Source organism: Phacochoerus africanus, chromosome 1, assembly GCF_016906955.1.
Source record: "Phacochoerus africanus isolate WHEZ1 chromosome 1, ROS_Pafr_v1, whole genome shotgun sequence".
In the NCBI taxonomy this organism is placed as follows: Eukaryota; Metazoa; Chordata; class Mammalia; order Artiodactyla; family Suidae; genus Phacochoerus; species Phacochoerus africanus.
This window is the reverse complement of record NC_062544.1, coordinates 109,042,208-109,056,037: the sequence shown is the minus strand read 5'-3', so window position 1 is coordinate 109,056,037 and position 13,830 is coordinate 109,042,208. Positions and strand designations below refer to the sequence as shown.

The following is a 13,830-nucleotide window of genomic DNA, read 5'->3' as shown; positions in this document are numbered from 1 at the left end:
TCCCATTTCCGCAGAGAGATCCGGAGTGCAGATGCCAAATGCTGGACCTCATGGCCAAGGGCATCTGAGTCCCAAATAATGTCCAACAAGAGGCTGGAGCATATGCTGGTCAGCGGTAACTGATCAAGCAAGGCCTCCCTCACCTACCTGCCCAGAGCTCCGAGGTTATGTGAGGGGCCATGGGAGCAGCCATCACCATCAGCGCACAAAGAGCATCCTCAAACTCAGGGCTGTGGAGAACAACTCTCTGAGATGCTTGCTGAAGAAGAGAAAAGAACAGTGAGGTAAAAACACTGAGACGTACAAGAAAGGCCGTGAACACTCCGCGGTCCAGAGACACAAGTAGGTAGGAAGAAACCCTCTTTACTACAACTTTTGCTCTGGGCAAAGAATCTTTTCCATTTAATTATACTTTTTTTTGGGGGGGGGGTGCTGCACCCATGGCATGTGGAAGTTCCCGGGCCAGGGATCGAACCTGTGGCACAGCAATGACCTGAGCCACTGCAGTGATAACACTGGATCCTTAACCTGCTGTGCCACCAGGGAACTCCAAATCATATCATTAAAAATAATTAGAGCAGCAACAACAGATACGTTAGAGTTAACTGAGAACTGACCTGCCCTCAGTCTGATGCTAACTCATTTAGCTCTTACTACCCTCTGAGGGCAGTACTGCTACCCCCGTTTGACAGGTGAGACGGCTAAGGGTTACAGAGAGGGAGAGTCATCTGCCTCTGGGTACATAGTTAATCAAGTGATGGAGTCCAGATAAGAATCCAGGTCGGTCCTAGCTCAGAGTCAAACTCTTAACCACTCTGCTAGGTTTCCTGTGTGTGCAGGACCGGGGGAAGCACAGCATTTGCTCAATGGTTCTGTAATATGGAACCGTTAGGACACGGGTCCTCTTGGCCCTGGCAGGGATCTGAGGGGTTCCCCTTCTCTTAAGCAGCTCTGGCAGTTCCTGTAAACACTCAGTGTTCTCCTGAGGTGTGACCAATTGGGTAATCCAGTCACCTCCATTCAACTGACAGGGCACCCACCATACCCCAAACTTCAGGGATAAAACATCCAGAAGGGTATGGTCTCTGCCCTCAAGGAGCTCATGGTCAACTGGGGAGGAAAAGGACAAATGAATCAAGGGTGTCGCAGGGAGGGAGCTTGGGGTGCAATCAAAGAGTGGGCAGAAGGGAGCTATGGGTAGTGCTGAGGCGGCTGCAGGAGGAATGATACTGACAGGATTTCACAGAGGCTGGTGGTTCTCAAGGCCTCCTGAGACGTCGTGATAACAACCAGCCTATTCGGTACATAGTCATAACACCCTGTGACAATAATTTTGGTTTCATTTTATGTTCTGTTTGTTAACATAATAATCAGTGAGACAGATTTTTTTTTCCTTTAAGCTTACTGGCTATTTCCATCTCACCTTCTGTGAATGACTACCTTTTCAGACCCTCTGACCATTTTTAGGTGAGGTATTTTCATATTAATATGTGAGAGTTCTTTATATATTGAGGCTATTAACCTTTTATCTGACATGTTAAAACGTTTTCCCCAGTCTTTATCTATCTTTTAAGATGGCATGTTTTGCCATACTGAAAATACGAAGCTTCATGTAACTCTAAATTTGTACTGACGCCTTTGAAAGTTTGGAGAAAGCTTTGTTAATAGTTTTAATTCATGATTTTTGCTTTTTGTTGTCCAAACAGCTAATCGCTTGTCTAGGTTCCATTTGTGGACAGGTTCTTTATGTGGCAAGAAAAATGATAGTCACAGGTAGTTAGAAGATGATTCTATACAGAAAAGGCTGATTTCTGTTTTCGGTGAGAACAAATCTGATCCCCTTGGATGAAACAACAGTAAGCAGTTACTGATGCCAAGGGGGGATGCCAATTGATTCAGGAAATCAAGCAGATGGAGCAAGGAAGAAAAGAGCACAGCCAGAGGGAGGCCCAAGTCTGGTCCTGGCCTTGTCACTCATCCACCAGACATGTCATCTAACTCCCTTCTCTGGGCCTCAGTGTCCTCATCTGCAAAATACAGGGGAGTAGGGGGGTGGTGGGGTGAACCAGACAATCTTGAAGAACACTCAGCTGAAACCCTAGGTTGTGACTATGGAAAAATTCTTCTTTCAGATAACAGAGTCACACTGAGGAGGTGACACCGTGCTGCTGTTCTCAGTCCCCAACTCGGACCCTGCAGGTCACCTCGCCCTCCCTCCTTGGCTACCAGCCAATGAGCACAGAGGGGCCACTTACCGAGAGGGCACTGCTGAGTCCCATCAGATGAGAAATCACAGAATTCAGTGATAAGTCCTCTGTGAAATGGGCGGTCACCTATTGGTAAGAGTAGAATTATTCACGTTGAATTTCCTTTATGTTTTCCACACCAAAAAAACCCCAAAAAAACTGGATTATCAAAAAAAGTGGAACTAAATGTGTGCAATCAAAGACATTTATAAATATATCTACTATCTGTTTCCTCGGCACAAAGATTTAAAAAATCCAAGTCGATGTTGTTTCCACTACTCAAGACTGTTCCTCTTCCCCCACATCCAGGATAGTGTTGGTCCCTGGAGTAGGTGCCTAAGAAAACACCTGACTAGGAGGCAGGACCCCCTGATGAGCAAACACCAAAACCATAGTAAACAGATGGGGTAAAGGGTGTTGCTTCCCATGGTTACGTGACTTTAATTCACAGTGAAACTACTGGGATATGGGATAAGGTCAGTTTTACTGTTCAACTATGGAGTCAACATGAGAACACAAATGTGATGTGTCAGCTTCTTCCTGTTTGTGGGCTTTTCAGTTCCGACATGGGCAAGGAAATAGAAAAACAACACATCCTTAAGATGTCAAGAGTTTCCAACTTGTGGAAATAACCCAATTCTATTATCTGACAGAATGGAGAAATTTGCCAAATCCAGAGAGAAAATATGTGGTGTGGAAACAACCATTCAGGCATCATTCAGATCACTAAATTCAATTCTGAGAGCTCTGTTTCTCTGCACTAGAGTACAGAGGACAGGAATAAAGATGAAGATGTGTCACCAAATGAGACCATGCTGCATGCAGGGCCACTGTAGTTACACAAGCCAAAGGAAAAGCCCTGCTCCTTCAATGTCATCAGTTATCAGAGTCCAGAGAAATGACCTTGGCTGACTATAAGTTTGCATCAGCACATCTTATAAAAAAGAAAATTCTGCCTAAGGAGTATATGGGGTATGTGGTACGCATTAAAAAATAGCTTCAGATTTCCTTTCAAAGACATGACATTTTCCCACGTAGTTCTTAAAAAGGTGAATGTCATGTATTATGGCAGACTTATAGATGAAAAATTTTAAAGGATGCTACCAAGGAAGAATCTTTCAAAATGATTTAGATAATAATACACGATTCTCTAAGAAGGTGAAACGAACGATTCATCTATTTGTAAAAATTAACTCACACAAATACTGTGTAACAAAGTAGCTGAATATCAGGGAACTCTCTGCTCAGTTCCTCACTAGCTGTGTGACTTTCACAGGACATTTAACCTCTCGGTGCCTCAGTTCTGTCCCTTTCTATAACATAAGGAAGCTAATGAAGAGTCTTTTCATGCCGCTTTCAACTCTAAAATTCTGTGTCTGTTTTTACAACATCTATAGGGTGTCATCAGTGTGATATTAAATTTGGTTCTCTATCTGGATGTGTTAAATATTGCAACAAGGAGAGTGAGTAGCTTCCTGAGATCTGGGATGGATAAATCGGATCATCATTAGAGGGAGCCATGTCCTGCGAGCATCTCTTTGCATTAGAATCTGCATCTGCATTGTTGCTCCACCTTGGTGAAATCCCCAGAGCAGTGAGGTCAGTTAATCATAGTGAGTGGGAAGGAGGAAGACCCACTGTGCCCACTCTGAGGCAGCGTGGGCCACATGGATCATGAGGGCTCATTTACAGATCAACCAGTGTCCCCTGGTTGGTCTCTGACCTGAGAGATGACCGAGTTCTTGTACTCCCACAGCTTCTTGGCCTCCGCTTTCTCCTTGTTACTCAACAGCTGAGGCCTGGGAACCTTCTCGGAAATCCTGGCCTCGATAAATCGCGTTGCCAAGGCCCACAGACGCTGCTGCCACCTCAGCACCCCGGGGAGAGCGTCAGCTGTCACATCCATGAATGAGGGAGAGAAAGAGAGACACGTAAGAATAATGGGTTTGGTCCCATCTAAGCGACAAAGCACCTGTGAGTAAAGACACTTCATTGTGCCCTGATGGGTCTCTCCAAGGGCAGGGTGAAGGGTCCCCCTGGTTTGCAGAGTCTGAGAACCTAGACCAGGACTGACTCTATCATTTCCTAGAGCCCTGGACACCCAGAACACAGGATGGCTGACAAGGAGCTCAGAAGCTTGGGCCAGGATGTGCCTCAGGTCATTGCCTCCTTAATTAGGAAAGCTTGCTGTGCGCTTGCAGACAGGCTCCCCCATCTCACGTGGACAGGTAACATGCGGTGGCAGTGGTGAACTGCAAACCATGCTTGGCACCACACTGCTGCACAGTGTGAGGTGTTTTAACATGATCCCTGTCCTTGCCAGCTCTGTGTGTATCACATATTTCAGACACGTTTGTTAAATCCAGCTGCTCATCTCTCCTGGAGAAGCTCAAGGGCTTTGCCTGGGGCCTTGGGTCACGTGGCTAGATCACTTAGTCAGGTCTTTTACATTTGAGCCACTGGACTAGACCTTCTCAAGCCTGGATGCCCAGCAGGACCTTCTGGAAGGTCTGTTGGAAATAGATTCCTGGCGCCGGTCCCACAGGAAGGGGTGGGGAGACCGAACCTGCGTCTGAGTGTCCCTGGGGACTCGACCTCCAGAGCTGGCATCTGTGACCACTGGTCCAGACCACACTCCCCCCCAGAAACGGTATGTTGAACTACATGGTGACACAGGCACCTTCTCATAGCGCACCTGGGGCAGACTGGTCGGAGAACTGACCTGCTGCTGGACAGCGCAGTCTAGGTCCAGACATCTGAGATTACTTTCCCTCCCACTACTGAGATCTAAACACCTTTGGAGGGAATGAATCTCCCTTGAGGGGGACTCTGGAGGCTGCTGTGGGTGACTGAAGAGGTGACAGGTAACACGAGGACTAGATCACATGTGAGGTTCTCTGGATTCGTGAGGGGCAATGACACTCTTTCAGAAAAAACCTTTCAGGGTAAAACATGGACCACAGTGGACCACGGTATCTAGGAGTACCCTGAGAGCCAGTCTGGTTCAGGGAAACGTTCTCAAAGTGGGGGATCCTTGTAGATGCCGCCTGAGAACACCACCGACCCGCACAGGGCGGGCTCAGGGGCCCCACCCTGGGGCTGGGTCGGCAGGGTGGGGGCAAGGACTGGGAAACTGCAATCCCAGCGAGCTGCCCTGTGGGCTGAGGCTCACTGCACCCCAGAACACTGGTCCAGCAATGGCATAGGACGCTGGGCAAACTGCTCCTTGCTTCGAGGAGCTGATTCCTAGAACCTTCTACTACCGTCTTTCGCAAAGACATTTCCTGCCCCGACCTCCCTGGCACCTGAAGGGGATTCCAGAGGAGGAAGGTGCCTTACTCTTCACGTCCCACAAGATGTCCTTCTCAGGAGGGGCGGCAAAAAGGAGGTACAGCCGGATGGTGTCGATGCCATACTGCTCCACGACGTCTTCGGGGTCCACCCCATTGTGCTTGGATTTGCTCATCTTCTCCCATGTCACCTCTAATTTCTCCCTTGTCTTCACGTGAACAGGAACAGAACCTAGACACCGGAACAATGCATCAGTAGGAATTGGTTCTGTAACAATATACCCAATAAGAAAATACTGTGTGAACAATTTAAAATGTCCATTTGGAGAATTCCACTAATTCACTTAACATGCCTGTTCTCTTGCTGTAGATTATAAAAATGTTTTGTTTTTAAATAAACGAGGCCCACCTGCCATCACGAATCTTTCATGAATAGGAGTTCTTGTCGTGGCTCAGCGGAAACGAATATGACTAGCATCCACGATGATGCAGTTTTTTTTTTTTAATTTTATTTTTTGCATTTTCTAGGGCCACTTCCTGCAGCATATGGAGGTTCCCAGGCTAGGGGTCTAATCAGAGATGTAGCCGCCGGCCTACACCACAGCCACAGCCACAGCCATGCGGATCCGAGCCGCATCTGCGACCTACACCACAGCTCACGGCAACGCCGGATCCTTAACCCACTGAGCAAGGCCAGGGATCCAACCCACAACCTCATGGTTCGTAGTTGGATTCGTTAACCACTGCGCCACAATGGGAACTCCATGATGATGCAAGTTTGATCCCTGGCCTTGCTCAGTGGATTAAGGATCCAGTGTTGCCGTGAGCTGTGGTGCAGGTTGCAGAGATGGCTCAGATTTGATGTTGTTGTGACTGTGGCATAAGCTGTCGGCTACAGCTCCAATTTGACCCCTAGCCTGGGAACTTCCATATGCCGTGGGTGCGGCCCTGAAGGAAAACAAAACAACAAAACAAAAAAACATAAATCTTTCATGAATATATATGACATGTACGACAGCCTGTGCCAACTTCTTCTCAATTTCAAAATAAGACAAAGTGATTTCCCTCTTTATAAAAAGGAAATTACTCATATACAAAAAAGATAAGTAGAAGAGAATAAGAAAGGCTGACATACTGCTCTTTCCTTTACACATTCAGGGTCTCCTCTGGAAGCTGGCAGCTGACCCATCAGGGTCTCGGAGCAGCAAAGCACCTGAGAGGTCACTTCACCTGGAGGTTAGGTGTTCCTGTCCATGCTAAAGTCACCATCAGGGCTCACGCTAAGTGTGGTGTCCCTTTGCAGAGCCCTGTTCTCCGTCTCCTCCCCACCCACACCCCTGGTCCAGATGGTGCTGATGGAGGCCCCCCATGGCCGTGTTCGGATGAAGTGACTGTGTTGTTGCGCTCCAGCGGTTGGACCAGGAGGGATGTTTGATGAGGCTAAGCCTCTGTCTCAGGAACTGGAACTAAGAGGCAGAAACTGTTTCCGTGCTGTTTGGCACTGGAACCAGAAGGTCCTAAAGAGAAAGGGCAAGAATTGGCCCTGCGGCTGCCCAAGATCACTGTGTAAACTGAAATTGGGGAGAGTAGAATCCAGGCCTGGCAGAGGAAGGAGAACAGAGCAGAAGAATTGACAGGTGCTGGAAAAGGAACTAGAGGCTTGAGAAAGAGAGAGGAGAGGGGTGGCCTGGCGGCCTCCTACATGCCATATTTCCTACAGCTGATGTCCCTTATTCTGGTGCAAAAGCCGCTTTTAGGTGCATTTCTGTTCTTCCCAGCTAAATATTTCCCGACTCCAAGAGAAACCAAACTCCCAGAGGCCCGGCGTATACACCTACAAGCCAGCTCCACACATCCTGAGAGCCTCCCCACCAAGCAGATGGATGCCTGCCCTTGCTGATCCAAGCACGTATCCTCCCCCAGGGGGCAAGTCTGCGTGGGAAGGGAAAAGATGCTCACGACATGGCCTGGCCCCATGACGTCTGAGCCAAGGGAGACTGAAGTCCCAGATGTTTTATCCCAGCTGTGGTGAGGCCCAGGGAACCACTGCCCCCTCTAGCCGACACCCCAAGGCTGGGTTGTGACTAACCTTAACAACACTGCTGTGAAAATTAGGAAAAAGGTATCTTTCTGGGCAGAGAAGTTGAGACATTAGAAAAAGGTGCCCTCTCTTGGCAGATGTGGCCCTGAGGTGTGTGGTCTGGCGAGTGTCTGGATTTTAGGCCCTGCTCACCCCCTTGGCTGGCTACCTTTGTGCAGTGCACAAACTGCACAGCTGTACAGGGCAGCCCTGCCCATGACAGACAGACAGCACTTCACTAGCAGTTGCGAGTTACATGGCCCCTGAATTTAGCTCCTTTCCCACTTGTCTGTGTTGGAGAAACACTGCCAAATTCTGCTTCTCCAGCTCCGTTTCCTCCCATGGACCTTCCGTTTCACACTCTGGTAAAATGACTGCTTTAATTAGGCAATTCCATTGACTGCTCCCACCTAACCCTTCCTTCTAGTGATTGGCTTGGGAGGCTGTCTACCATTTAAGGAGTTGGTGGGTTTACTTAAATTCATTACGCATTGGTGATTCTATGTTTAATGGCCATAGTTTCTCACAGCTGCCTCTTAATTTTCTAACACGTCATTTATGTGTATTCTAAGTGTACGTGATACACCCTCTTCCTGTCACCGGAAATTCTCTGAGGATGAGTGAAAACACAGGGTGAAGGAAAAGCTGGAAGAGGGAAGCCCAGGGAGTCAGGGGGAGGTATTCCACCAGGGGGCGGTCTGGGCACTGTGGGAGCAGTAGTGTGGTGGTGGTCCCTTGAGGGTCTGAAACACCCGCTGAGATGGGCTACCAAATGCAGGCTAGGACAGCAGATGACCCAGTGCTGACTCTATGTTACCCTTCCAGAAGCTGAAATGACACTTGAGCTAGATGAGAAGGGGTTGGGAGCCTCAGGAGCTGCCCACAGCAAGCTGAGGCCTTGAGACCACGAGGCTAAAGGAGCGCTCCCCTGGGTTCCCTGGCAGCTCAGCCTGGGCCCGGCAGCGCCCACTGCTCAGTTCTCTGTGATCACCTGGCTGGGATGAGAAGGCCATTCTCACCTGTGAGATCCACTTCTTCTCGCTGGAGATACTGTCCAGATGGTAGGCGGAATGTCTGCCCCTTGATAAGGCCTTGGGCCAGCAGCTTATGAAAGGCTCTCTGAGGAAAGATTAAGAGGAAAAGAAAACTGGGGTAGGAATTCAAAGCATCTGGAAAACAGCAGTACGAACCTTACCAGCTGCTGGGTAGAGATAACCGCCCTTCATAAAAACAGACAGGTGGACAAATGCCACTAATAAACCCAACTTGAATAAGTGGCCTCTTACACATAAACGATAAGAAAGTTAAGCCAAATCGGCAGAGATTAACTACTTTCCAATGTGGCAAAGTAGAAAGAATACCAGGTCTCAGGTCTGGAAGGCCTGGATCTGAATCTCTATTCTGCTTCTTAATGACTTTTATGAGCCAAGGCAAGTCACTTACTTGCACTGACCATCAGTCCATTCATCTGTAAAATGGGGATGATAAAAACATGCCTTGGAGTTCCCACTGTGATGCAGTGGAAACAAATCTGAGTAGTACCCATGAGGATGAGGGTTCGATCACTGGCCCTGCTCAGTGGGTTAAGGATCCGGCATTACTGTGAGCTGTGGGGTAGGTCGCAGATGTGGTTCAGATCCCATGTTGCTGTGTCTGTGGTGTAGGCCAGCAGTTGCATCTCCAATTTGACCCCTAGCCTGGGAAGTTCCATACGCTGTGGGTACAACCCTAAAAAAAGACAAACAAAATAAAATAAAAACCTACCTGAAAATGTTGCTGGGAGGATGAAATGAAATGACTGAAAATACTTGTAAATTTTAAATGACCACATAAATGTCAGTGATGTTGGGCCTGGTGTAAGGAAGGGCTCAAGAGGACACAGAAAGGTTTACATTGGGGTTTTGTTCAAGATTACTCTTCCCTTAAATTTTATACAGAGCCTGCTTACATTCACTTTAAAATGTTTAAATCATACAAACTATACATGAATTCACCTTTTCTGTTCAAATTCCCCACCGATGCCCCACCTTCCTAGGCCCATTCCCCTCTGACAAGGCCGTTACTATTAGTCGATGCAGGTCTGTTTCATTTTTAAACAGCTACCTAGTGTTTTACATATGGGTGGATTATAACTTATTTACAGTGCCTGTTTTTTCACAAGGTAGTGTTAGTCACACCCTTACTGGCTGTGCAGTGAAATACAAACGTTTTCTCTTAAGAGTACAAGCAGCAGTTGAGCCTCATACTGAAATTACTTTATTTCATATTTGAAATTGTTACTGGAGGTGGAGGCGGAGGCCGAAAGCGTGTGTCCGTATTTCATACTATAAGGCAGGGAGGGACGTCTGAGCCTGGGATGGGTTGACGTTCTCACCAACATCACCCCAGCATGACGCACCTCCCAATGTACAAATGCTTGGGTGCTTCAAGCTCACTTACGCTTTTATTTAGAGACTCAAAAGCCCAATAACCTCAGGGAGGCCAAGCAGGCCACAAACCCAGCTCTAGTGATGGAGGAGGACGGACTGGCTTTGTTAATTGCACAGGACCTCATTTCACATGCGAGGCTAATTTAGATGAATCCTGATACAGAGCAAGGCCTTTGGACAGGCCCTTGACCTGTGCATTGTGCAGCCCTGTCACAGCAGTTGTGTGGACAGAAGTGGTTGAAAGGAAACTTTCTAGTGGATTCAGAGGGTGGAGTGGAACAAAGAGATAGATGGAGGAAGAGATGAAGGTCAGCTTGGATTCCTGGCATATGTATATATTTATGTATAAAAATATACATATATATTTTTTGTCTTTTCCAGGGCCACTCCCTCAGCATATGGAGGTTCCCAGGCTAGGGGTTGAATTGGAGCTGTAGCCGCCGGTGTACACCACAGCCACAGCAACTCAGGACCCGAGCCGTGTCTGCGACCTACACCACAGCTCATGGCAACGCTGGATCCTTGACCCACTGAGCAAGGCCAGGGATCGAACCTTCAACCTCATGGTTCCTAGTCAGCTTCATTAACCACTGAGCCACGATGGGAATGCCTGGCCTTCATGTTTTAAAATCTTGTTATGACCGTGTGTGTGTGTGTGTGTGTGTGTGTGTGTGTGTGTGTGTGTGTGTGTTCGTGTGTGTGTGTGTGTCCAAGCGCGCGCATGTGCGCGCGTGCATGTGTGCATGTGTGAGTTTGGTGGTATGTGTGTGGAGATATATTTTCCAAGATGGAAAAGACCCAAATATTAACATCAAATGGAGGAATTCCTGTCATGGCTTAGTGGAAATGAATCTGACTAGGATCCAAGAGGACGAAGGTTTGATCCCGGGCCTCGGTCAGTGGGTTAAGGATGCGGTGTTGCAGTGAGCTGTGGTGTAGGTCGCAGATGCAGCTTGGATCTGGCCTTGTTGTGGCTGTGGCATAGGCCAGCAGTTGTAGCTCTGATTGGACCCCTAGCCTGGAAACCTCCATATGCCACCACCGCTGGTGTGGCCCTAATAAGAAAAAACAAAAAACATCAAATGGAGATAGAGAACATATTTCTGAAACCTCACCAAATTACTCAGTGTCACTGGGCCTGTCCAGCATGGTACTGTGTTAATTTGAAAGAAATTCCACATGTGCCTGTGTTCAAAAACAGTCACTCCACTGCTCTGGCTCTAAAATAGATCTTAATAATAAGTTTGTTTGAATCATACAACTGCCTTCCTTCCACCTCCAAGACATTCTACCAGCAATGTCACAACTGGCAGAATGACATCCTTTTGTGCCATGTCCCAGCATGATTCCCAGAAAATGTGAGTGACTGAAAGATGTGAAAAATGATTTAAAACCACAACTCACTTGGATCTCACATTGTATTTTAACCTGGGAGCACCCTGAGCAGGGCATGTCTGTGATCCCATTTTTTAGGAACACCAGCAGAGGCAGCACCAGGAAACTTGATCTCTGGGCCACACAAGCTGTGTCCTGGGCAGGTTGGGGTGCTGATGCCCAAGGGCCCAGATCTATCTCTTCCTCAGGAAGCTCAGGGAAATGGACCCACACAGGTAGCATGGACTTCTCTGTACTGTCAGTCCTGCCTACCTTCCTGGCCTCTCCCCTAACCCCTAAATGCTCTTGCTCCTTGGAGGTCACATGGACCTCTCACTGTTCCCAGAACATGCCACGGTCCCTAGGACTCAGCAGGAATGCCCACCTCAGCCTGGGTTCCCCTCTACCACAGAGCTCAGCCATTCCCTTCTTTGGTGGCTGTCCCTGGTCCCTGCATGAAGTCCCCTTCACACAGCTCAGGACCCTCCTTTGAGCCCTGCTGTGTCCAGCACAGCCTGTGTGAAGAGCATGACCAGGCTGCGTTGTGATCCAACATACCAACATAAATACCCATCCATCCTATTCTCTTGTCCTTCTCTCTGTCCTCAGCACTTAGCACTGTACCCAATGGACAAAAGGATCTTGAAACATGTTTACCATACAGATGGATGAACAAATGTGAATGAACAGACGGATGGTGGGGCGGAAGGAGGAAGACACGAATGTTTTGGGGTGCTGGCTCCTGAAGCCACCTTTGCTTTCCATCCAGTTTGAGGTGGCACCTGGATTTTAACCTCACTACAGAAAAAACACAATGCAGTTTTTGTTTTGTTTTGTTTTTTGCCTTTTAGGGCTACACCTGTGGCATGTGGAAGTTCCCAGGCTAGGGATCGAATCAGAGCTACAGCTGCTGGCCTACGCTGCAACCACAGCAATGCCAGATCTGAGCTGCATCTGCAACCTACACCACAGCTCACGGGAACGCTGGATCCTGGACCCACTGAGCAGAGGCCAGGGATCAAACTCACGTCCTCATAGATCTCGGATTCATTTCCACCATGCCACAACAGGAACTTCACAGTGCAGTTTTAAAACAGAAGGGGAAGAGTTCCCATCATGGCTCAGCAGATACAAATCTGACTAGGATCCATGAGGATGCAAGTTCGATCCCTGGTCTCGCTTGGTGGGTTAGGGATCCGGCGTTGCCGTGAGCTGTGATGTAGGGTGCAGACATGGCTCGGATCTGGCGCTGCTGTGGCTGTGATGTAGGCTGGCAGCTACAGCTCCGATTTGAGCCCTAGCCTGGGAACCTTTATATGCCATGGGTGCAGCCCTAAAAAGACACACACACACACACAAACCCAGAAGTGGAAAATCACATGGCACCTTTTTTTGGGCAGAAGAGACTGAATACAAAGCAAAGTGAGCGAATGTTCTACACGGGAGGAATGCCTCCCTCAGCCCCCAGGGGCACCTTCTCTGGGCATCAGTGGGCTCGACTTTATGCTTTTGAGCACTAGTTTGTCTTTTAGTAATCTTCCTCAAATAATTTTACATGTTGCTGCTTAACACAAAAGGGGCAAATTGTAACCTTGTCCCTGCTGTGCTTTGTGCCAGGAGGATGAATTTGCTATTAGCATCTTAGGTTCCAGTGTCCTTGCACCAGTTTTTGAGGTTTTTCCTCTCCTCTCTCACTGGGAGTACATCTTTGGTCACTCTTAAGAGAAATAAAAAAGATGTCTTTGGGATAGGAGTAGGGAGGGAATAGTCTGGGTCCCGAAGTTAAAGACCAGAATGATGATCAAAATCAGTAGCGTTAAAGCCTCCAGAAGGGGCAAGGGCAGTAATATGGAATCTTGCTTCCATCCATGCACTTTATTAAGTGGCACACTGCTGCCCCCTTCTGGGAATGGGCAGAATTGCAACTTGCAGGAATTTGACCCAAATTCCAGGTTTTCTGCTTAAGGCTGCACACCTCAGGCCTCATCTTTTATAAGTCTTTCCCCTTTTCTCTCTCTTTTAAAGTCAACTCTTAAATAAAGTAAAACACACGAAAAAGCATATAAATCCTAGGGGTAAAACTTGATGACTTTCCACAACATAAACATACCTGTGTAACCAGGACCCAGGTCAATGACCAGAATGTGACCCACCTCCTAAAGCCCCTCTCTTCCCACTTCCAGGCACCATCTCCCCATCAGGAGCCCCACGAGCTTGGCTGCTAATGCCATGAATCAGCTCATGGCCTGTTGCAGAGCCATTTCTCCTTTGGAATGAGGGAGCTTGGGGAAGCATTCACCTTGGAGGCTTGGGCCTTCCTCAGAATGGCAGATGTTCTGTCTGAGATAGCATGACACTCAAAACGAGGCCTGCTAGTTAAATGAATAAGTCTTAATCTCTGAAAGTTAGCA

General features: G+C 48.0%; 1 protein-coding gene across 1 annotated transcript in view; it reads right to left on the bottom strand.

Annotated features, from left to right (window-relative positions):
- LARS2 (leucyl-tRNA synthetase 2, mitochondrial) overlaps window positions 1-13,830 on the bottom strand; it is a 167,212-nt gene that overhangs the window by 20,976 nt on the left and 132,406 nt on the right. The window contains exons 16-20 of the mRNA XM_047771844.1: window positions 8,636-8,731; window positions 5,586-5,768; window positions 3,970-4,139; window positions 2,256-2,333; window positions 148-259 (exon numbers count right to left, since the gene is read on the bottom strand). Coding sequence (XP_047627800.1) covers window positions 148-259; window positions 2,256-2,333; window positions 3,970-4,139; window positions 5,586-5,768; window positions 8,636-8,731 — 639 coding nt within the window. The remainder of the gene's footprint in view (window positions 1-147; window positions 260-2,255; window positions 2,334-3,969; window positions 4,140-5,585; window positions 5,769-8,635; window positions 8,732-13,830) is intronic.